At 29.5% G+C, this 21,664-nt stretch overlaps 1 protein-coding gene across 2 annotated transcripts in view; it reads left to right on the forward strand.

Moving 5' to 3' along the window:
* Positions 1 to 21,664, forward strand: part of gry (trafficking protein particle complex subunit 11 gry) — a 71,902-nt gene that overhangs the window by 13,661 nt on the left and 36,577 nt on the right. For both annotated transcript variants that reach the window (XM_075364373.1, XM_075364372.1), the window contains exons 6-12: positions 2,973 to 3,114; positions 9,113 to 9,286; positions 11,870 to 11,948; positions 13,622 to 13,676; positions 15,072 to 15,270; positions 16,744 to 16,937; positions 17,224 to 17,416. In XM_075364373.1, the coding sequence (XP_075220488.1) occupies positions 2,973 to 3,114; positions 9,113 to 9,286; positions 11,870 to 11,948; positions 13,622 to 13,676; positions 15,072 to 15,270; positions 16,744 to 16,937; positions 17,224 to 17,416 (1,036 nt within the window). The remainder of the gene's footprint in view (positions 1 to 2,972; positions 3,115 to 9,112; positions 9,287 to 11,869; positions 11,949 to 13,621; positions 13,677 to 15,071; positions 15,271 to 16,743; positions 16,938 to 17,223; positions 17,417 to 21,664) is intronic.

Here is a 21,664-nt window from a genome sequence, read left to right on the forward strand (position 1 = left end):
AGTTGATAATTTAAAAAAATTAATATTTTTTAACTTTGATCAGCTCTCCCATTCCCAATATTGCCCCCGAAGTATTTTTATTTATTTTTTTTTCCAACACACTAATATGCTTAGGAAGGCATAAATCAAAATTCAGTTAAAAGATATGCAATGAATAGAAAGATAGCTTATTTCAATTTTTAGGGAAGGGGAAGAATTTGGGAGAATTTTTTTTTAAAATGGTAAGACTTATCTTACCAGACATGCATAACCTCAGTACATGCAAAATTTTGAGAAATTTTCTAGTCATGTTAACCCTAAAGAAACTATTTTTCCCACCTCATGAAGATGTTGACCTCAAATCTTTATCAACAATTTGCCCCATACACATGAGTCTCTGTGGCATATTTCATCAAAATCAGTTTAGCCAGTCCCTTTTAACCCTACACCATGCACTCATTACCCTATTATATAATAGAATTCGCCTGTGGTGTTTGTACCGCACATCATTTCTCACTGATTTCCAAAAGATTTTGGAATTGTAACTGGCAACTGCACAATTATGGAACAAGGGAGGTTATTCTCCATAACATTACATCATTATAGGAACTTATTTTTATTAAAAACTGAACTCAAAATACAAAATATAAAATTTTTACCTTAGGCATCTCAAAATACAAAAATGAAAATACTTAGAGAAATAGACTTAGGAAAAACTTAGACTCATATATAAAACTTAGTAAACTAGACAAACATAATCTTATTTAAATTAAGCAACTCAAAATACAAATTTTCATTTTATCATATAAATAATGTCAATCTTCCTCTTCCGTCGCAGACACAACTTGCAGGTAACTTTGTGGAGAATATGTCTTCTGCACAAGTTCCGTTAGCAAGTATCACATGTAACCATTTTTTATATTTTTGTTTGTTCCAAAAATAAAAGAAATTTTTTTTTTTAGACATTGGTCTTTCTTGGGTAGTTGAGGCTTCATGATACTTCTTTAAAAGTCCTTTGATGTCTATTTGTAGGTACAGAAGTTGCCCTTTGTTGCAAGTTGCTCTTCATCAACTCTTTACCTAATTCAGCAAGATATTCTCACCTGTCCATCCTCTTTTCGATAATTTCTGATTGATTGAAGTGATAAATTTTAAATGAATTGACTCCAGCTAAATCAAGTTCATGAAAAAATACAAGAGGCCATCTCCTTGTTTTTTCTTGAGGTTGCATGTATGGATTGCAATTGATCAACAGAATCGACTCCCTTTTATTTTATTATAATTTATAATTATCATTGATTGGCTTTACAGTTTCTGAATCTATATCATTGTTATGTATATTGTCAACAGTAGTAGAAATGCTTTTTCCTTTTCCATATATATGACACAAGTATCCAAAAATACTTAAACCAGCAGATCGAGAGAGATCCATGAGAAACTTAGAAGCATTCTCTTTTTGTTTTGTTTCAATGTTCCTAGAAATGTCAAACCTTGTTGCTAGAAATATTCAGCCAACTCAAAACTGCTATTGGTTGTTGTCATTCATTATATTTCTGTTTGATTTTTCTATCGGAATAATCAACAATTTTATAACATCTAAAGGTTTGTTTGAAACTTAATATGGAAATGAACATGAATGTAATTTTATATCTCCAAATTTAGTGTAAAATTTTTTGAAATCACAATGTATAAAATTTTATGTCTTTTTTGGTCAGATTTAGTGGCATGTATTGTACTGAGTTCCAGCAGCCACAAAATGCAATATTCAGATTATAATTTGAAACATTTTCATCTTCATTAATGTCTGAAGAAAACTGTGAATTTTCATGATCACTAAATTTAGTAATATAAATACAATATCATTTTCTTTAAAAATTCATCACACATTTTTATACATAAAACATTTTACAATTTTGAATCTTCTGTACCCAACTATTGTGAATTGTTTGTTCACTGCTGAGGTGAAAATGTGTATTTACTTTATTTTCTGTTCTATCTAATATTATGCAAGTTTATTCTAAGCATCTGAATGTTATGCGAACCTGATTGTCTATTTTAAAATTTGCTGTAGCAATATCTTTTCAGTCATAATTGAAAAGAGTATAATATATTGAATTTTCTAATGCTTCACAATTACTTTCCACTACACATGGGCTGTTTTCAATTTATCTCACTGTTCATGGTCCCTTTTCTGGTAGCTCCTATTGACTCAGCCTTTTCATATTTGGTGTTTGATACTTGATATCAGTTTATCAAGTAGTAAAGTTAGAAAAAAATATTTTTTTACATTAAAAGTGTATGTAAAAGTTTTTGATTGAATATATTGATCCTTTCTTTTTATAAATAATCTTACCATTTTTAAATTTCCCTAGTTTCTAATTTACTCTAAAATAAAGTAGTTACATATTAATTCACAGAAAAAAATATATTCCATTTTAAAAGGAAAAGACTTTTTGTGCCACCCTTTAGTTATGTTGTAAATAGGTACTGACTGAGGTGTATATGATACATGTGTAGGTACACATTATTAAAAAAAAAACACATAAAAAATATTTTTATGTATTTTTTAATATATTTTTTACTTTTACCAAAATACTGTGTACTGCACTTGAATAATGTTCATTTTTTTAACAAAATGCTTGCTTAAGAAACTTTTTATAACCATCTCCTTGCCACTTTCTTATTTGAAAGTTTAATTGCTCTTTGTACTTACTGTAACTTCTAAGATGTAATAATAATCCAAAATGATCTTTTGAATTAATATTGGTATTGAATAAATTAAATAGATTCAGTAATTATGATTTAATGTAATAGCAGTTTTTCAAGACATTCTTAATTATCATTGTCAGATACTTACAATTTATTTTTACTTGGTTTTTAACATTTTTAGTGATTATATTTCTTAATAAAAATTCTAATAAAGATAAGTTTATAAGTAGCTGTTATTGGAATATTTTTTTGCTATTTTTATTTATCTTTTTTTAAATTTCTAGGTTTAGTATGTTTGGTGATCTGTTTGATGAAGCAATAAGACTTGGGCTTCCTGCTGTACAAACTCGTCATCCTGGATTCTATTATGAACAGGCTGCTCGTCATGCTGTAAACAGAAAATTTTCTTGCCTTGAATTGTGTCTGGTAAAGTATAAAATAAATACTTTTTTTATATATAATTGTTATATCATTATTATTACCTCAAACAACCTTGATCAGGGTTAGTTATATTGTACTACTTTGATCAGATGTAGTCCCTCTGGGGTTGATTATCTTTTTTTCCTTCCCCTCTTTTCCTTATTTTGTACTGGAAGTTAATTGATTACCACCTATGTGTACCAGTGTTTATTTCTCTGTTTATTACTCTGTTATCTATCTAGGGTGTTGATAAAAAAAGCCCAACCAAGATTCCTACTAATTAAAGTCAGGTCTTCTATTTCTTTCATATTTAATTAAAGACTATTATATTAAAAAGTGTTTTAGATTAGTTATGTTTTAGATTAATTACAGAAAGTTTTAGATTATTATCTGGTTTTATTTTTCTGTGTTTTCCCATAATATGCACAATATGTGCATGATCTTTTGGTATTTTTGTTATAATTTTGTCAAGTTTGTTTGCTGGCTGGTAAGTTCTGAACAATGAATTATGAGGCTTGGCTGATAAATTTTGCACATATATGCGTAGCATGGGAATTAAAAAAAATATTGGAATGAAACAAAAAATAAATAAAAGTACAATATCTTAGTTACAAAATGCAGTATTTATTTTTCAGTGTAATTCCTGTTTACACTGATACACTTTTCCCAACGGGTGACAAGTTTTTGCATTCCTTCACTGAAAAATTCTGACAGTTTTTCTCGGATCCAAGTGGCCACAGCTTCCTTTACTTCATCATCAGTGGTGTAATGATTACCTTTGAGATGAGGGAAGAAGTGGAAGTCGCACAAAGTCAAATCTGGTGAGTATGGTGGATGCAGATTAGGCTCAAACTTCATCTTGCGGAGAGCCATCAGAGAGTTTGCGTGATACCCATGCACAGATTTTATGGTAACCCAGTTGCTCAATAATAAGGCCTACTCATTCTTTAGGTATGCCTAACTGAATAGTGATTGTTGCTGGGTGATTCAGTGGTCACTTTGAAGCAAATCGTCCACCTCCTTTCAATGTTTCTCATCAGTCACAGAAACTGGTAATCCACTGCGAGGTGCGTCCTTAATTGTCGTTTTACCATCTTCACATTCATGAAATTTCAACGCCCAACAATTCACAGTACTCCTGTCAACCAACAGTTTCACAACCATAATCTGTTTTTAAACAATGAAAAATATTCATAGGATTCACATTTTCTGCTGTTAAGAATTTGATCACTGCATGCTGTTTTTTTAACTGTGTTGACATATTGGCCGTACTTGACTCCATTTTAACTGCTACTGAAAACAAACTGGTAAATGAATTCCAACAAATTATTGCAGGTTTGTAGAGGGGGATTTTAGCTATCATGTGCTGCCATGCCCAACTCGATAGTATCTTTTGTATCCATGTAGCATGCTAGTGCGCAAAATTTATCAGCCATGCCTTGTATATAAAATAATCACATCAAATGCATGTTGGACCATTGAATATTGTTGTACCCATACCACATTTACCACTATCACACTAAATTTTCAGAAAAATTGGGAATTTACCCTTTCTTTCAATATTTTCTAAAATTTATTTGATGATTATATACAATATAACTTGAGTCTGATAATCCAAGTTATGAAACAGCTTGTAATAAAATGCATATTATTTTCTACATGAATAACTATAACTTTGTCATTTTGAATAAATGCATTCAGATATAAAGCCAGAATTTGTTTACATAGCTTTATTCATATTAGATAAAATTACTAATAAACCACTATATTTTTCTAAATAGTTTCCTTCAACAGAAATACATTTTCTCCATCAGATCCTGATCAGCTTTCAGCTTCCTGATCCCTACATCAAAAAAACAAGGTGGCTGTTCCAGCAGTCAGTTTCACACATAATGTTCGACTGTAGCATCATCTTTTAATCTTTCCTTCTAAAGCTTCTTTCAATAAACAAAGCATATGGAAATCACTTGGTGACAAGTCTGGACTGTTCAGTGAGTGTTCAAGAGGTTTCCAGTGAATGTTAGTAATTTTATCACAAGTCTGAGCTGCTGTATATGACTGTGCATTGTTATAGAGAAGGAAGACATTGCAAATCAAATGTTAGCAGTTTGATATTGTAGCATCTCTGAACTATGCCTGGAATGAGTCAAAATTTCAGAGGATTTGACATCTTCATTCTTTGTTGGTGAGAAATTAGATTATAATTTGTTGCGCAACAGGCAATGGTACCTCCTGCTCAGACATCTGACACTGATGTGGGAACATGACTTACAGACATGGCTAGCCAGTTGCTCCCCTCCATATATATATATCCAACTAATTACCTGCAGTGCTCCACCACATTCGCTTTCTTCCTCAGTCCATGCCATTCTGATTCATATTTGAATGACCATCATAACTTCCATCTTCTCTATACTTTTTGACGTAGCTTTTTTTATGGATTTAGTTTCACCAGTTTAAATAGTTAAGCAGCAACCCTCTCTAAATATTGTAATTTTTTTTTTTAATTCAAATCTGTTATGTAGTATATGGTAACTTTCTATCAGAAAACGTTTTTTAGTGCTTAAATCTTAATTATTCTCAACTTTTCTTTTTTTAGGATTTTTTATATCCTAAAACAATTCTTACTTCTGAACTTAAAACCAGTTGCCTAAGAATAGGAAGACACACTTCGTGTTAATAATATTTAAAAATTATCCATGTATGCCTGATCAAGATTTTCTAAACTATTCAGTTTTTTCTTTAATGAACTAATCTTTGGTTTGGGGAAATAAAAAGGGTAAAATATCTTGTTTTTTCACTTAAGCCTGAATTTTTTAGTGCACTTATGAATAATCTTTAGATCTGTCAAAGATTTCTTTGGGATGAATTAAAAAACATTTCTTTCTTTCTGCACTTCCTCTATCATAAAAAAAAATCAATAAATTTTTTAAAATATTTTCTTACATTGACGTTGTAATGCTTTATTTTTCCAAATATTTATTTTTTTAAACTTAAACAATAACATCTTATTTTTATACAGCAATACATTTTTAACAGAATATGTGTAGATAAAACAAAAAAAATCTTTAACCTAGAACTGTTTTGAATTCAGAAAATAAATTTACATATTTTATAACTTCAGAACTATTTTAATAAAATTTATATACCATTCAAATGCATGATTGTATAACTAGCCATGTTACAAAAACCACTTGCTCCTATCTTAGTAATGAAAATAGAAAACCAGGAGGTTAGGTTAATGGTAGAGGAATCATCATTAATTTGTATACAAAAATTAGTGGTAAAATTTTATGTGATTTTATTTATAACAAGTTTAACATAACAATAAATAAATTTGTCTTGCTTGTGAGGTTTGATTTTTGTTTGTTTAATATATATATATATATAAAGAAGCTATAAAAAGTTAAAGTTACAGTTGTAAGCTGTATATTTGTAAGGTTTCATGAGAATAATGAAACTCGTTCTTTAAAACAAGAAATTCTTCCTACTATTATGGTGTAGGAAAATTATGCGGTTGCATATTTTTAAATTAATAACTTATGTAAATTTATTTTTTATTCATATTGTTTAATTTTTTTTTTTATTCATATTTATGTTGTTTCATTCTTTATGAATGTTGTTGAAATATTTTTAAAAATTATAAAATATAAGCGAAAATTAAATAAATATGATCTTTCTTTCATTAGCATTTGATTAAGATAGATTGTCTTGTTCTCTAATTATTCCACTCTTTTGTAATGTAATGTTGGATTCAAAATATATTTATATTTTTATAAAATGAATCGTGGTAAATGCTGCATGATTAAATTTAATTATTTAACAATTTACCTTAAATCCATCTATTGATTTTATAATTTGGAAGATGAAACATTTGTTCTGGGGAACAGCTCTAGCTAATGCGATGTGAACCATCATCACTCCTAATGTTTTTATTTTACTGATCATAACAGTAATTGTCATTTTTCCTTATATTGTAAGGCCGTATATGCATATTGTATATACGGCCGTATTGTATATTGTTGGCCGTATATGCTGGTAATTGATAGACATGCTTGTATACAATGAAATTTAATGCTGATGTATAGGAATAAATTCAGTATTAATGAGCTGAATGTGATTTACAATAATAACTGGAATACTACAGTGTGTTCAAAAAGTGATACAACCTTATGGAAGAATGTTTCCTTCTTTTGTTGGATGTTTAAGGGAGGAAAATGGATTACACAACGCAGTATTTATTGTCTTCCAATATATTAGATATTCCAGTTATGGCCAGACACAAAATGGCTTTACAGAAACGTATGGTGTGGATGACCAAACAAGTCCTCCATCAAGCATCTGTGCGACAAGTTCCAAGGGACAGAGAATGTGGCAGATACAACTAAAAGTGGTTGTCCGAAAGTGTTTAAAGATGCATCCATACAGAATTTGTGTTGTTTACGAGTTGTCATCTGCAGACATTGGAAAACGTGTAGTTTTCTGTCATTGGTTCATGTCATCTATAACGCCAGATGGGGAAAAGTCGATGACTGGCTTTGGTTTGACTAGGCGTGGTATTACACCTTGATGGATACGTGAATGTACAGAATTCACGCATTTGGTGTAAGGAAAATCCACATCAGCTGCACAGACAAAAAGTGGGTGTTTGGTGAACAATGTCTCGTAGGTGAATCTTCATGATTTTCTTTCATAGCATAGTGAAAAGTGAGCGCGACATACAGATGGTGCAACAATTTGTAAATATTATACCTGCAGACCGGCTACAGTACACGTGGTTTAAGCAGGACAATGCTACATCTCATTCAGCCAACAAAACTATGACTTTCTTGGATCAATGTTTTTATAAAGGTGATTTCGAAGTGGTTGTGGCCCTCTTGGTCTCCTGATTTATCCCCTCCTGACTTTTTCTTGTGGGATACCTTAAGGATGCCACTTACAAAACTCATCCTCATACCATTCCTGAATTGCAGAGTGAAATTGGACGATGTTGCTCTGAATTCTTCAACAAATGTTATGTGTTAAAACATACAACATCATATTCAATTATTGAATTGCATAATGGAGGTCACTTTCAAAGACTATTGTAACTTACTCATTTTCCATAAGGTTGTGTTACTTTTTGAATAGTCTGTAGCATCAAAACAGCATACCCTTTATTTCCTGACAATAATAATTTAAGTCGAATGCCCCCTTTCTAATAATCCAGCAGTTATAATCATAGACTTGAAAAAGAAATTTTGCTTTATCTATGTAGCTACAAATAATGCCTAATGCTTAATTTTTGAAGTCATCCTAAATTTTGAATATTTCTTTACAGTTGAGCATTGTAGTTTTGCATGTATTTTCTATGTTAGTTATAAAATGCAGTCATTTCCAGAAATTATTGCCTGTATACAAACTGAAATAGTATGACAGGCTCCACTTCACCATATCAAATCTAATCAATGAAAAATCATCAATAATACTCATCCTCAGATTCATTCGCAGATTAAATTTTATACGACTTGCCAAAACCCATCACATGTGTTGATATAATTTAGCTTTGTTGGCATCAAACCATTACGCGTTTTATTTGCAATTAATCATTTTATTCAATTTAAATTTGCAGACTGAAACCAATTTTCATTAACTAGTATTAAAATTTAATGGAATAAATGTGGTTTTAATTATACTACACTGTTTAATTTAAATGCAATGCCTACAGCATACACAAGACTAATTAAGATTAGTGAATAATAACATAATATAAAACATAACAATTATAAATTTGTATAATAAAAATAGCATTACAATTTTATTTTGTTTCGGATATAAAATAATATATGTAATTATTCCATAAGAATAATTATAGGTGACATAACGACACATAAATATTATGTATATATAAGTTATGAAAGAAAGTTAGAAAAAACCACTTTTCCTTTTAAATTAATGTATTTTAAATTTAAAATACATTATTTTATATATAATCAATACTTTAATGATTTTTTTTTCTTAAAAGGAAGTGGATAAATATCCAGAGAATGATCCATTAGTTGGATATGAAAACTTAGAATTTTATGGGCAAAGACCATGGAGACCTGGCAAATTGAGTGTTGAACCTCCTGATGCACAAAGGGAAATAGAAGGCATTCGAGCATTACAGTATAAAGAGAAATTCAATTGCAATCATTCTGTAAGTATTTATATATATATTTTCTAATCGTATAATGATACATTCTTATTTCAAATTGAAAATTGCTTTTTTGGAGGGACATACAAAATTAAATTGCATTCCTCAGTGTTACAATAAGAGTATCATTCAGATAAGATTATTCATCTTAAAATTCTATTGTAATTCCTTAATCTGGTGTGTATATAATTTTTATTTATATATATATATAAATAATTAACTCAGTTCATAGAGCAATTGATTGATATATTGAAGATCTTGGGTTCGATTGGTTGGAATTGAGATTGTTTCTTTAACTGTCATTTATCATCTGATATACAAAAAATATTCATTAGAGTGGCTCAAAAAAAAAGAAGTTTTCATATGATTAATTCATATTTAAGACATTGTTCTAGATTACCCTTGTACAGACTTGGAGTTCTATGATATATATTTGAAATAAGAGTATTATTTTTTAATAGAGTCTAGGACACAATCAGAGGATCGAGGGTGGAGCTGATAAATTCATTACTCCTGATACATTGTTGTGCATAAAATTCCCAAACTTTTTAAATTTTGTGACAGATATTATTACTCTCTCTAATATTACTTATGTAGCATATTACTAATGTGCATATTACTAATTTGTAATGTTACTAATGTGCTACAACCTATTGACAGCATTGCATAGCAGCTCAGTGAAAACTGCAAAGTAATATTTTGTTTAATCATTGATACTTGTCAATTTTACTTAGTACTTTTTACTTAGTTGTTGACACCTGTTTGTGTTGACAAGTATTAAGCGGATCACAAGATTTTTATTGCATTTAGAATGAGTGGTTTTCATGAGCAATGATTTAATGGGAAATTTTTGTGCTAAAGTACCAAAATCATTTACAGAAACATTTTAAATGTTACAAGCTGCATATGTAGATGAGACTTTAAGCTGGACTCAAATGTATAAGTGGTGAAAATGTCTCAAAGATGGTCAGACTTCAACTGATGATAATCCTTATTCAGGCCGATTGGCAATATCCAAAACTGATTGAATTGTTGCAAAAAATTAAGTTTTTACTGTTTGACCAGTAAAAACAACGTGAACCATTGTTTTATTGGTCATGAGATAGCTGAAAAGTAAGCATTTCAAGAATTGTATGCTGTGAAATTATTTCATAAATTTTAGGCATGAACCACATTGTAGCCAAATCTTTGCATTGCTTTTTGAGTGACAAGTAAAACAGAATCGAGTTGATGTGATCAAATGTTTCCGAATTGACTATGAAAAATGTAATTATTGGAGATGAGAATGGGTGTATGGATATGATGTTGAAACAAAAACTCAGTTATTACAGTAGGCGTCAAAAAAATCCCTATAGAAAAAAAAACAGGTCAATCAAACACTAAAATCATGCCAGCACTTTTCTTTTTACTGTTCAGCTATTGTTGACCATGAATTTTTTTCCAAAAGGCAAGACAGTGAATAAAGAGGATTATCTTAAAATAATGAAACATCTTCATGAGGCTATCAGAAAGAAAGGCCTGACCTTAGAAGTCAAACTCATGGATACTCCATGGTGACAGTGGACTTCCCCACAGATCACAGTTTAATCAGTCAGTTTTTGGCAAAACTTTAGAAACAGTTATCCCACATCTTTATTCATCTGATCTAGCACTAGCAGACCCTTTTTATTTCTTAAATTAAAAATGAATTTGTAAGATCTAAATTGTAGTTGTAGCATTTTCAGATGATTATTTCAATAAAGGAAAATTAACAAGCCGAATTATACATTGTTTTGATTGAAGAGTGCCAGAGATTTTTTCAAGTATGAAAGAAATGTTACAAGTGATATATTTGAAATGGAGAGGAAGTGAAGTGTATTTTAAAAAATATTCACTTATTTAGCCTTTGTCAAAGGCTGAATAGCTTGTAAAGTAAGCAGAACCTTTTTTTATTCAAAAAGTTCAGGAATTTTATAAATAAACCTTGTGTATCCTAAAATAATTAAAGATAAGAATGAATCAAATTTCAATAGCAGAAGCAGTTTATAGTTACTGATGAGAATAACATTGTTGTGCATGACAATTAATTGTATCTAAATATTGTACATAACATTCAACATTTTACTTTTGTTGAGTGTATCTGTAATGTAAAAGTGTAGGTGATCTATTTACTTTTTATCTACAAATTCTTCTCTGAAGTTTAAGTAAAGGTATATTTTTACATAGTCTTAAGTGAATAGTAATGTACTAGTGTTTCTGTGTCTAGTCATATATTTTTGTTGAGCATGTTTTCTGAGCAAAACCAAAAAGATTATCAGCAATAACTTCACCTGCAAGTGTAACACAAAACAGGAATAGTTTCACTTCACATGATCAAAATGGTTGATTGAAGATATTCTGATGTAATAAAAAAAGTTCATAGATTTTAAATTTGGTACATAAAATATTAATCATTTTATTTTATATTGATTTGACTTCATGATGTAATTTATGGACTGCAGGAGTTGTATCTCTTCAAAAACCTTATAAAATTTTATTGTTTGTGAGTTTTTTCTTCTAGTTTAGATAAATAATTAATCTACATTGAATTTTTTTTGTTTCTTTCAGATGATTATTATAACACTTATAGGAAATGCAATTTCCCAATTTAAAACATATCGTTGTCCTCGCATGAGAAGACATCTAGGTAATATAGAATTTTTGTTAAAAATATTTTAAGTGAATAAGTGTGTGTGTGTGTGCACATGCATGCGCGCATGCATGTGCACATCCTGTGTTTGTACAAGGGTATGGATTGGATCTACATGAATCTCCTCAGAATCTCTAAGTAGTTTTGTCTCTTCTACTGACCCAAAGCATGCCTGATATTTCATGGTTAATGAAAGTACACATTATGCAAAATATTGCTGATTTAAATAAAAAAGCTATTGCTTTCAATTTTTTTTTTTTTAAGGTAACTTATTCTTGAACTAATCTGTGTATACAATAAATGGATAAAAATAAGCATGACAATTGATTAGCATTATTGTAATGATTTTTTTAGAGAAATCTTTTTCATTAAAATTTTTATAAAACTATGTTTCTAATTTGTACTCAAAATAGGAAGAAAAGAGACCAGATATTAAGAATAGAAATATAATCAAAGCCAAAAATCATTTTAAAAAAAATACACAACTGTTATAAATGGAAAACTGCAATAATTATATATTTGTAATGAATCTTTAAAATATTGACAAAAAATTAATAATTAAGTGACAATTCTAAAGCATATTGTATTAAATAAGTCAGTTTAAAAATCAGTTCAGCAGGGAGAGAAAAGTCAAAAGAGTGAAAGAAAAGAACTTTTATTGGGGATAAAAGTACTTTAAAATAATTATAATGTTTCAAAAAAATTAATCCAAGAGAGGAAAAATAGATCACATTTTAGTTTGTTATTAAATATTAATGTATTAAATAAGTATATTTTTTAATTGCTTAAGATTTTCAAAAATCTTTAAAAAATATAAAGTTTCATGGAAAAATTAACTGCGTGAACTAATTACTGATTTTTGTGCTATGTGTTCGATGAGTCTTGAAACAGTAATCTATTCAACAGCTAACTCTACTTCCTTCATTTGAACCAAAGTGAAACTTGTCCATTACATGGATGCATCATCCACCATAAAGGTTGATATAGATATCACATTGAGCTATGTGACTACTATAAATTTCTAAGTAGTTTTTTAAGGTAATTATTTTATATTTTAAGAGTATGTTTATTGATTTTTCTGTTCTATCCATCTAGTAAGAGATAAAATAATGTAATTAAAATAGGTTAACACTTTATATTTCTGATGTGAAAAGTATGTTTGTTTAATATGTGAAATTGTATTTAATTGATATATATATTTTTTTTAAGTATATTAATAATTATTTTTGTTTTGTTTTTTGTATGCGTTTTTTTATTAAATGTAATAACTATGTACCAGTCAATCAACTAACCTCCATGGCAAATTATTAATTTTTCTGTTTTTCATACAGAAGTTTTAATTCCTGATTAGGTTTGATATTATTCATATAATCCAAAATTCATTGATAATAGTTTAAAACAAAGAAGATAATTATATTATTAATCAATTTCTATTTGCCATAGCAAATATATAATTTCTAATTCCATTTTTAATTATTAAATTGGCTTATAAATAGTACATTTGGTATTTTTACACTTATAACAAGATCTCTATACCATATTCCTATGGAAAATCTTCAAGCTTGTGTAATGAATTAATCATAAAAATAAAGTTATAAATAAGAAGATAATTTTTTTATTAACGTATAATTAGTTATTATACTAATGTTTTTTATCTACTTAATGTTTAGTTATACAGATGGCAGAAGAGTATTGTAGCTCAAGGGACTATGGAAAAGCTTTAACGTAAGTTGCTTTGCACTAATTATTAAGTTTGTTTTTATTTGATTATGTGCTCGTAAAAACAAAAAGTGAAATATGTATATATATATATATATATATATATAAGAACAAACATTGTGTATATATATATATATATATGTATATACTGTTTGACACCTGCTATGTCAACGTCTAAAACAGCATGCAGTGATTGAACTTTAACAGCGGAAAAGGTGAATGCTAGTGACATTTATTGTCATCTATGGTGATGAGACTGTTTATCAAAGTTCTGTGAATTGATGGACAATAAAATTTCATGCATGAGGAGCTGGTAAAGCAAATATTGTGAATGAACCTCACATTGGTCAACCAGTTTAAGACTGATGAGAAACACCAAATTGAAGTGGAAACACCTCCTTTTGGTGCTTCTAAAGCACATGCTTAAAACACTTTAGATGTTAGATACATGTTTGTGTGTGTGTTGTGTCCAACAATCCATGGAGCCATTAATTCTGTGATATAATAATGCTGGGCCACAAACATTGCAACAACTGAGGGTCTTGCAAAGTTAAGATTTGGACATATTTCATACCCTCCATAATCACCAGGTTTGGTACCCTGTGATTTTTAACTTGTTCCGTATTTAAAGCCCTCTTTAGTATTAAGGGTATTCCTTTCATCAGAATGATAAACTGAAGAATGCAGTGAAGTTGTGGATCAAGGAAAGACCGTCAGTATTCTTCATTGACGGAATGAGGAAACTGGTTCACCATTGGGAGAAATGTGTAGCTATAAATGATGAATATATGGAAAAATAAATGTAAGTTTCTGTAGCAAATGAAACATCCCTTTTATGTCATATTTGTTTCATTTGACTAACTCTTTACATTTGCAAGCAACATTATACCTGCCCATTGTAATTTGATTACACTTCAATTATAAATCTATTTGTTTGTTTCCCAGTTAATAAATTTTTGCAATAACTTAGGCTACAATAATATAATAATTATTCTTGTAAATAAAAATATTCTTAACATTAATTTTTCCTTTTACAAAAATTTTCATTGCAGCTTACAATATCAGTGTCTAGTCATTATAAGCAAAGAAACATAGAGCTCTAGGTATGGACATAAGATATACCATCTACATCAAATTGAAATTAATATATATATATATATATATATACTAGACCTTTCTTCTGTATAATTTTTCCTCATTATCTACTGATGATTGTTTGACAACCAAAATAATCATTTATCTTTTGATTTTAAATAAAACTTGTGAATTGTGAATGTTTTTTTTTTTAGCGTAATCTTATTTTTCAAGTTATTTTAGCAACTGTTTAGCATAACTTTATTTGTATTTTTTTATTAATAATTTATGTATTGTTGTAAAAGTTGTATATTTGTTTATTTTTAGATTAATAAGCCACATGTTATGGGATTACCGTAGTGAAAGATGGCATCAGCTGTTAGCAAGCCTACTGTCAAGAGCATTAACTTGTGCTTTCCTTACTGCTAGTGTCAATGAATATATTGAGTTAGCTTTAGAATCAATGGCCCAGTTACCGGAAAATAGACAAATACAAGTTTTCAACAATCTGTTAGCAATTATTAAGGTAATTATCTTTCTTCTTCTGCTTTTTGTGAGTATATTATAACCAATTAAATAAGTGTCAAGATTATCAGTTCTTAATTCTTAAAGAATATTATTTTTTATTGGCTAATATTAATAGTCTATTTTATACAGGTTCTTATATGAAGTAAAAATGTATGAATTTTCTAAATGATAAATCAACCAGCATTTAAAAATATTATTTAATTATATAAATTGCGAAAAGGTGTTATTCAGCACTGAATACTATTTAGTATAACTAAAATCTAATGATTAAAGTTACTATTTTTTAACAAAACAACTGATCAGTGACCAGAGAAATTATCAAAATTGATCATCTTTACGTCTTTTACAGGTATCAGCCTTTCATATCATTTATTCTGAAATTTTTACTGAATTCAAATTATAAAACTCGATGGAAGAATGGTTAAAATGCTTAGAAAAAATAATTTAAATATTTTAAAAAGAATTGTTTTCCTTTACTTTTATAGTTTGTCTTTTTAAGCATTATTAATTGTTATGGTCATTAATCACTAAAAATGCCAAAAAAATTGTGGTGCAATTGCACCCAACTGTACTTATCAATTTTAAATGTAGATTTAGTCATTTACTTTTCACATCCTACAGTTTTCAAACTATTACTGTGAGAAATTCTAGTTATTGGAAACCATCATTGCTGATGGTAAGGGGATCTACATTTTTATTGATGCATAAATATTTTTGAATAGACCTTATGCTATTGATATTTTGTAGTTAAAATATTTATTACATGTAAATTTTTTCTATATTTTTTATTGCCTTAATAATGAAAAAGATTTTTAAAAAATGAAACATCAGTGCATTTTAGCTCATTAATGTTTGAGAAGTCATGGAACACATTATATATATATATTATTTTATTTTTATTTTTTTAATTTACTAATAAATATTTTCTAACAGACTTTCTTAATTAGTTGATGTTACTTGTAGCCACCAACTGTGATGGTCATTAGCCAATAATAAATGTCAGCAACTAGTACTAAAAGCATGTTCATCATTCTTTAACTTAAATAATCTGTAGGGACTGTTTTACTCCCTTGTTTCATCAGAATTTTATCCTTTCAATTTTTCCTGGATTCTAATCATTAGAAATTCTGAATATTATGTAACCATATCAGGTGTAAGAGATGGTGTTTACTACCATCTTGCCCTGACCCTAACCAGTTGTTACAAAATAATATATAAAATAAACATGAAATAATTAAATATCACTTATAATATTAATGTATTATATTTATTGTTCTTTGGAATCTATTAATTTAAAAATCTAACAAAAACTTGTAAAGATTAAATGTTTCTTAATGATAATTGCACAGTAGTGGGACTTTACAAAAGTAGTAATAGCTTCATCACAGAACACCTCAATATAAGATAGTTAATCTATTTGAATATAAAATTTGTTAATACTTTTAATACGTTTAGAGTTTTCTTTCTTTAGTGTACTGTTCCAGAACCAGAACCTGGTATTTCTGAAGAGGAAATACCTATTGCTGTTGAATTATGGAAAACTAGGAATATGAATGTCGGTAGTCCAATAACAGTTGAAATGAATAATATAACATCTTGTTTTGAATGTAAAGCTAAATTCATAGAAGCAACTTGTACTTCTGTTGAAATTCAAGTGCTTATAAGGTAAAGTATATTTTCATTATTTAAATTTGAGAAACTGTTTATGTTGATAATTACAAATCTTTATTATTTACTCTCTGAAGGAGAATTTAACTACTTTTACTATTTGATTGTTTTCATGTTATCAATTCTGTTTTAATAGTGCTGAATTCATTTTAAAAATGTTACATTAAAATTGTGATTGCTAGTGTCTATGAGAGAAATTATTGTTAAAGTTTTTAAGATAATTTTCATGGAATTTTTTACCGATTACCTTTTTGAATAAAATTTTGTTTTTTTTATTTTGCAGATCTCAGTTACCATGTAATGTACAATTTTCAAGGCTAAGCGTTTGTGTCAATAATCCGACTGTTAGTTCAGAATTTGCTGTTTGTGGTAAAGATGATGCAAATGATCCAAAATTGCTATTTTCTCCTGGAGAAATTAAAACTTATTTTTGCCACTTTGTTCCAGATCCACAAGATATAGGCAAAGAAATACAGGTATATTATAAATTATTATCTTGTAATTACTTTTTCTAGGAAAAAAAAGGCTATCGCTCAATTATAGTTTCCTAATTACAGATTACTATTTTAGTATATTGTAGTAAATAAAAAAATCTGCAATAAAAGTGATAAAAAAGTGGAAAATATGAAAGGTGAAAGGTTCCAACTTGCTTATGAACAGGAAGAGTTTTCCATATAAATAAGGTTTTAGATTTGGAAAGCACAGTTTTCTATTTTGTCTAAATAAAGGTGTTTAATAAATTTGTAAACAATGGTAGGAAGTTGACAGTAGAAAAAATTTATAAATCTTTTTTACATGTACAAAAAATTAGTTTTTTTTTTGTAAACCAAAGTTCTTTTTCTCATTTAAACTGAAATTTTGACTACATTTATGATGTAAGCAGTAGTAGGAAATGAATAATATTAAAAAAATATTCTTTTTTTCTTTGTATAAATAAGGCGTATTTGAAATGTGAAGAATATTCTACTTCATCTAGAATAAAACAATTAGAAGTTTATTCAGAAGCAACAGGAAAAACTTGCTTGCTTTCATTCTCTTCTACTGTGTAGATATATCATAACTTTAATATCAGGATCACAGAGTGTATGACATGACTGGGAGTGTCTCTACTTTGTTCCTGTGTTGCAACATATGCTGCATAGCAACTGTTAATCATATATCTATAGGATTTCATAATTGATCAATCTATAGTTATCATAAGTTTTAAAAGAAAAATATTGTAATAATAACTGGAAGTACAAAATTAAGTTAAATGATTTGGAACTCTTATTGTTAACTAAAGTGTTAGACTCAGGGGGTCACTTTGGTCTTTATCTTTAAAGAATCCCCATGGACTTATGTGATGTTCTCACCAACAAGTAGAGAAAAAGAACTAAAAGATGGCCTCTAAACTTAGTTGAACAGTCAATCAGCAGTCATGCTATCCCATATAGTACAGCAAGTTTCTGGGAAAGAGAAATGAGTTCATTACTAAAAACAGTTTTATTTTGTAGAATGTCTGAAATTAAAAACCTTAAAATGAATAAAGTTGCTTCCACTGTCCTTAACAAAGAATTAAGGCATATATATACATATATATATATATATATATATATATATATATATATCCTTACTAATATTATAAATGTGAATGTGAGTTAGTTTATTATTTGTTACACTTTCACGCAGAAACTACTCAACCGATCATCATGAAACTTCGTACACATATTCTCAAAGGTATTGCGAAGGACGCAAGACACTTTTTAGTTAAAAAAAAACAATATTTTTTCGGCAGGGTAAAAAAATTTATATTGGTAGGTATGATCGTCCAACAGAAAATTTGACCAAATTCAACGCCATCTGGCGTTCCAGTAAGTAAATGAAATAAAGTGCCAATCCAATACTGTAATACCGACGGTCAAGTCACTATTCAATTGAGTATAGTGCTTCTGCTGTTTTAAATCCTTCTATATTTATTGTTATTCTTCTGTCACTTCTAAGCAATACTAAAACTTTTCCAGTTTTTGAGGTTAGGTGCCTGTTTATTGTTTTACTTCTAACGCTATTTTCCGTTTTTACTCTGTTTTTTTCTAAAATGCCTCGGAAGCGCAAATCTAAACTGTCCAGGGATTCATCACGGGCCGGGCGGCAAAAGTTGCTCGAACTCAAGAATCTACCGCTCACGCAGAACTAAGACGACAACAACAAGTAAGGCGACAATGTGCTTTGAGGGCTGGTGAAACAACTTCTCAGAGACAAGAAAGGTTAGATGAGCAAGCTGAACGCCAAGCTATCTTAAGAGCAGCTGAAACGCCAATTCAAACACAAATTCGTTTAGAAAAACAAGCTTAACAACAGGCAGCTATAAGAGCAAGAGAAACTCCAGAACAATCGCAGGCGAGAAGAATCATTCATGCAGAAATGCAAAACGCACACCATCGAAATTTCATGCATAACAATTGGTCTGTATTTAATAATTCTGGATTACAATATGATCCTTCACTTGAATACCATAAGCATTCTTTAATTGGTATTGGCTCAATGAATAGAAAATGTCAGCATTGCGATGCTTTGAAATGGAAAGATGAAACTGCGGGAATGTGCTGCTCCAGTGGTAAAATTTTGCTTCCTTTACTTGGTGAACCAGAGGAACCTTTGAAAACTCTATATTTAAGTGTTACAGATGAATCGAAGCAATTTTTAAGTAAAATCAGAAAGTACAACGCTTGCTTCCAAATGACATCCTTTGGATTAGATAAAGTGATAAGAATGTTCAGATTTTCACCAACTTTTACTGTACAAGGACAGATATATCATCAGATTGGATCACGTTTTCCAGCAGATAATGAACAGCATACATTTTTGCAGGTGTATTTTATGGTTGATGAAGAAAATGAAGTAAACCGTCATTGTCAGTATATTGAAGGAGTCGAAAGAGATACAGTATTGAAAATTCAATGAATGTTACACAGCCACAGTTTGTTGGTAAATACCTTTAAAAGTGCAATAGAAAACTGGCCTCCAGATAATTACATAGTGGTCACTCATACTGATCAGACTCCACGTGGCGAACATGAGAGGCGTTATAATGCGCTGATGATCAATGAAGTTGCTGTTTTGGTTACTGGTGACCGATGCTGTCCACGAGACATAGTGTTATGGGCACATGATAATACGCTGAAACGCGTAGCCGACACTCATAAATTTTATGATGCTTTGCAGTACCCGTTAATTTTCAGTAAAGGTGAGCCAGGATATCATTTCAATATTCCAGTCATTAATCCAACAACAAGACAGCCAGTTCCCAATAAAAAAGTTTCCTGCATGGATTTTTATGCGTATCACATGATGCTTCGAGAGCACAACTTCAATCTCCTTTCACAGTCAAGACAACTCTTTCATCAGTTCTTGGTAGATATGTATATTAAAGTAGAGAGCGAACGTCTTCGTTACATTTCTATAAACCTTACAAAATTACGAGCTGAAAATTACATTCATCTACAAGATGCAATTAGCGCAGATGGTAATATTAGACCTAACGACATAGGCAAGATGGTTGCCTTCTACTCAGATAGGTTATTCTGCCTTCTACTTTTGTGAACAGTCCCCGTTATCTGCATGAATACACTCAAGACGCTTTCGCTTATGAATGAACTTACGGCAGGCCTGACCTCTTTGTAACTTTTACCTGTAATCCTTCGTGGCAGGATGTAACTAAAGAGCTATTGTCCGGGAAAAAATCCACTGATCGACATGACATAGTTGCTCGTGTATTTCGTTAAAAGGTTCACCACGAGCAAAGCCGCAGGTAAAAGCTAGTACTTTATAAAATAAAATATACCAAATTTGACTGGAAAAATAGTGTTATTCAGATAAAATCTAGAGATGTAACCACTTCGGCGCAGAGATTGTCAATGACACTATAAATTCATTCAGTTTTCCTCTACAATCCATTTTTCATCTTATGTTCTAAAATTATTTAATTTATTTTTAATGTTTAGAATTCCTAATGGCAGTAATTATTGCTCGTCAAAGTTTAGATAGTATAGAAACACAGATGTGCTGTAGTTCTGCCTGATTATCTGAAGTAGTTAGTATTGTTAACTGGCATCATAGGTAACAAGAAGTCATCCATGCTGTTCTCTGTGTCAGCTGAGCCTTCTGAACTCTGATTAGTAGTACTTTTTTTTAATAATGATTATAAGAGGATGAAAAATCCCAAACCTTTCCCAAGAATCTAGTACAGGTTTAATTGAATAAGAAATTGCATCATCAATCCAGAATTTACATATCCATTGGGACCAGTGCTAGTCATAATGTTCATTCATATTTAATTATTTAACACAGCAGTTCTCAGACTTTTTTTTTACATACCACTCATGTGAATTACAGATCACTTGCATACCACCAAACTGTTAAATATATAATTAGGATAGCGATAGAGTTATATCTCAAAATGGTAAAGCGATAAAAAATTATGATACCTTTTGAAAGTATCTATTTATTTTTTTTAAAAAACCATGTTCTGTTAGTTTTTTATTTATTACATATTTTTTAACACTTTTTACAAAAACATTTATTTACTTTTCAAATAAATGTAACATTATTCATTTATTGATTACAATATTCTTGAAAACTAAACATTCTGCTAAAAAGATAGTATTGCATGCTTGAAACAAGTGAAGAGACATCTGGTCTAGATGAAGTTAATTTTAAGTGCAACTTTGGGTTAAGGTTCAATTTAT

The sequence above is a fragment of the Lycorma delicatula genome, chromosome 4, assembly GCF_047948215.1.
Source record: "Lycorma delicatula isolate Av1 chromosome 4, ASM4794821v1, whole genome shotgun sequence".
Classification (NCBI taxonomy): Eukaryota; Metazoa; Arthropoda; class Insecta; order Hemiptera; family Fulgoridae; genus Lycorma; species Lycorma delicatula.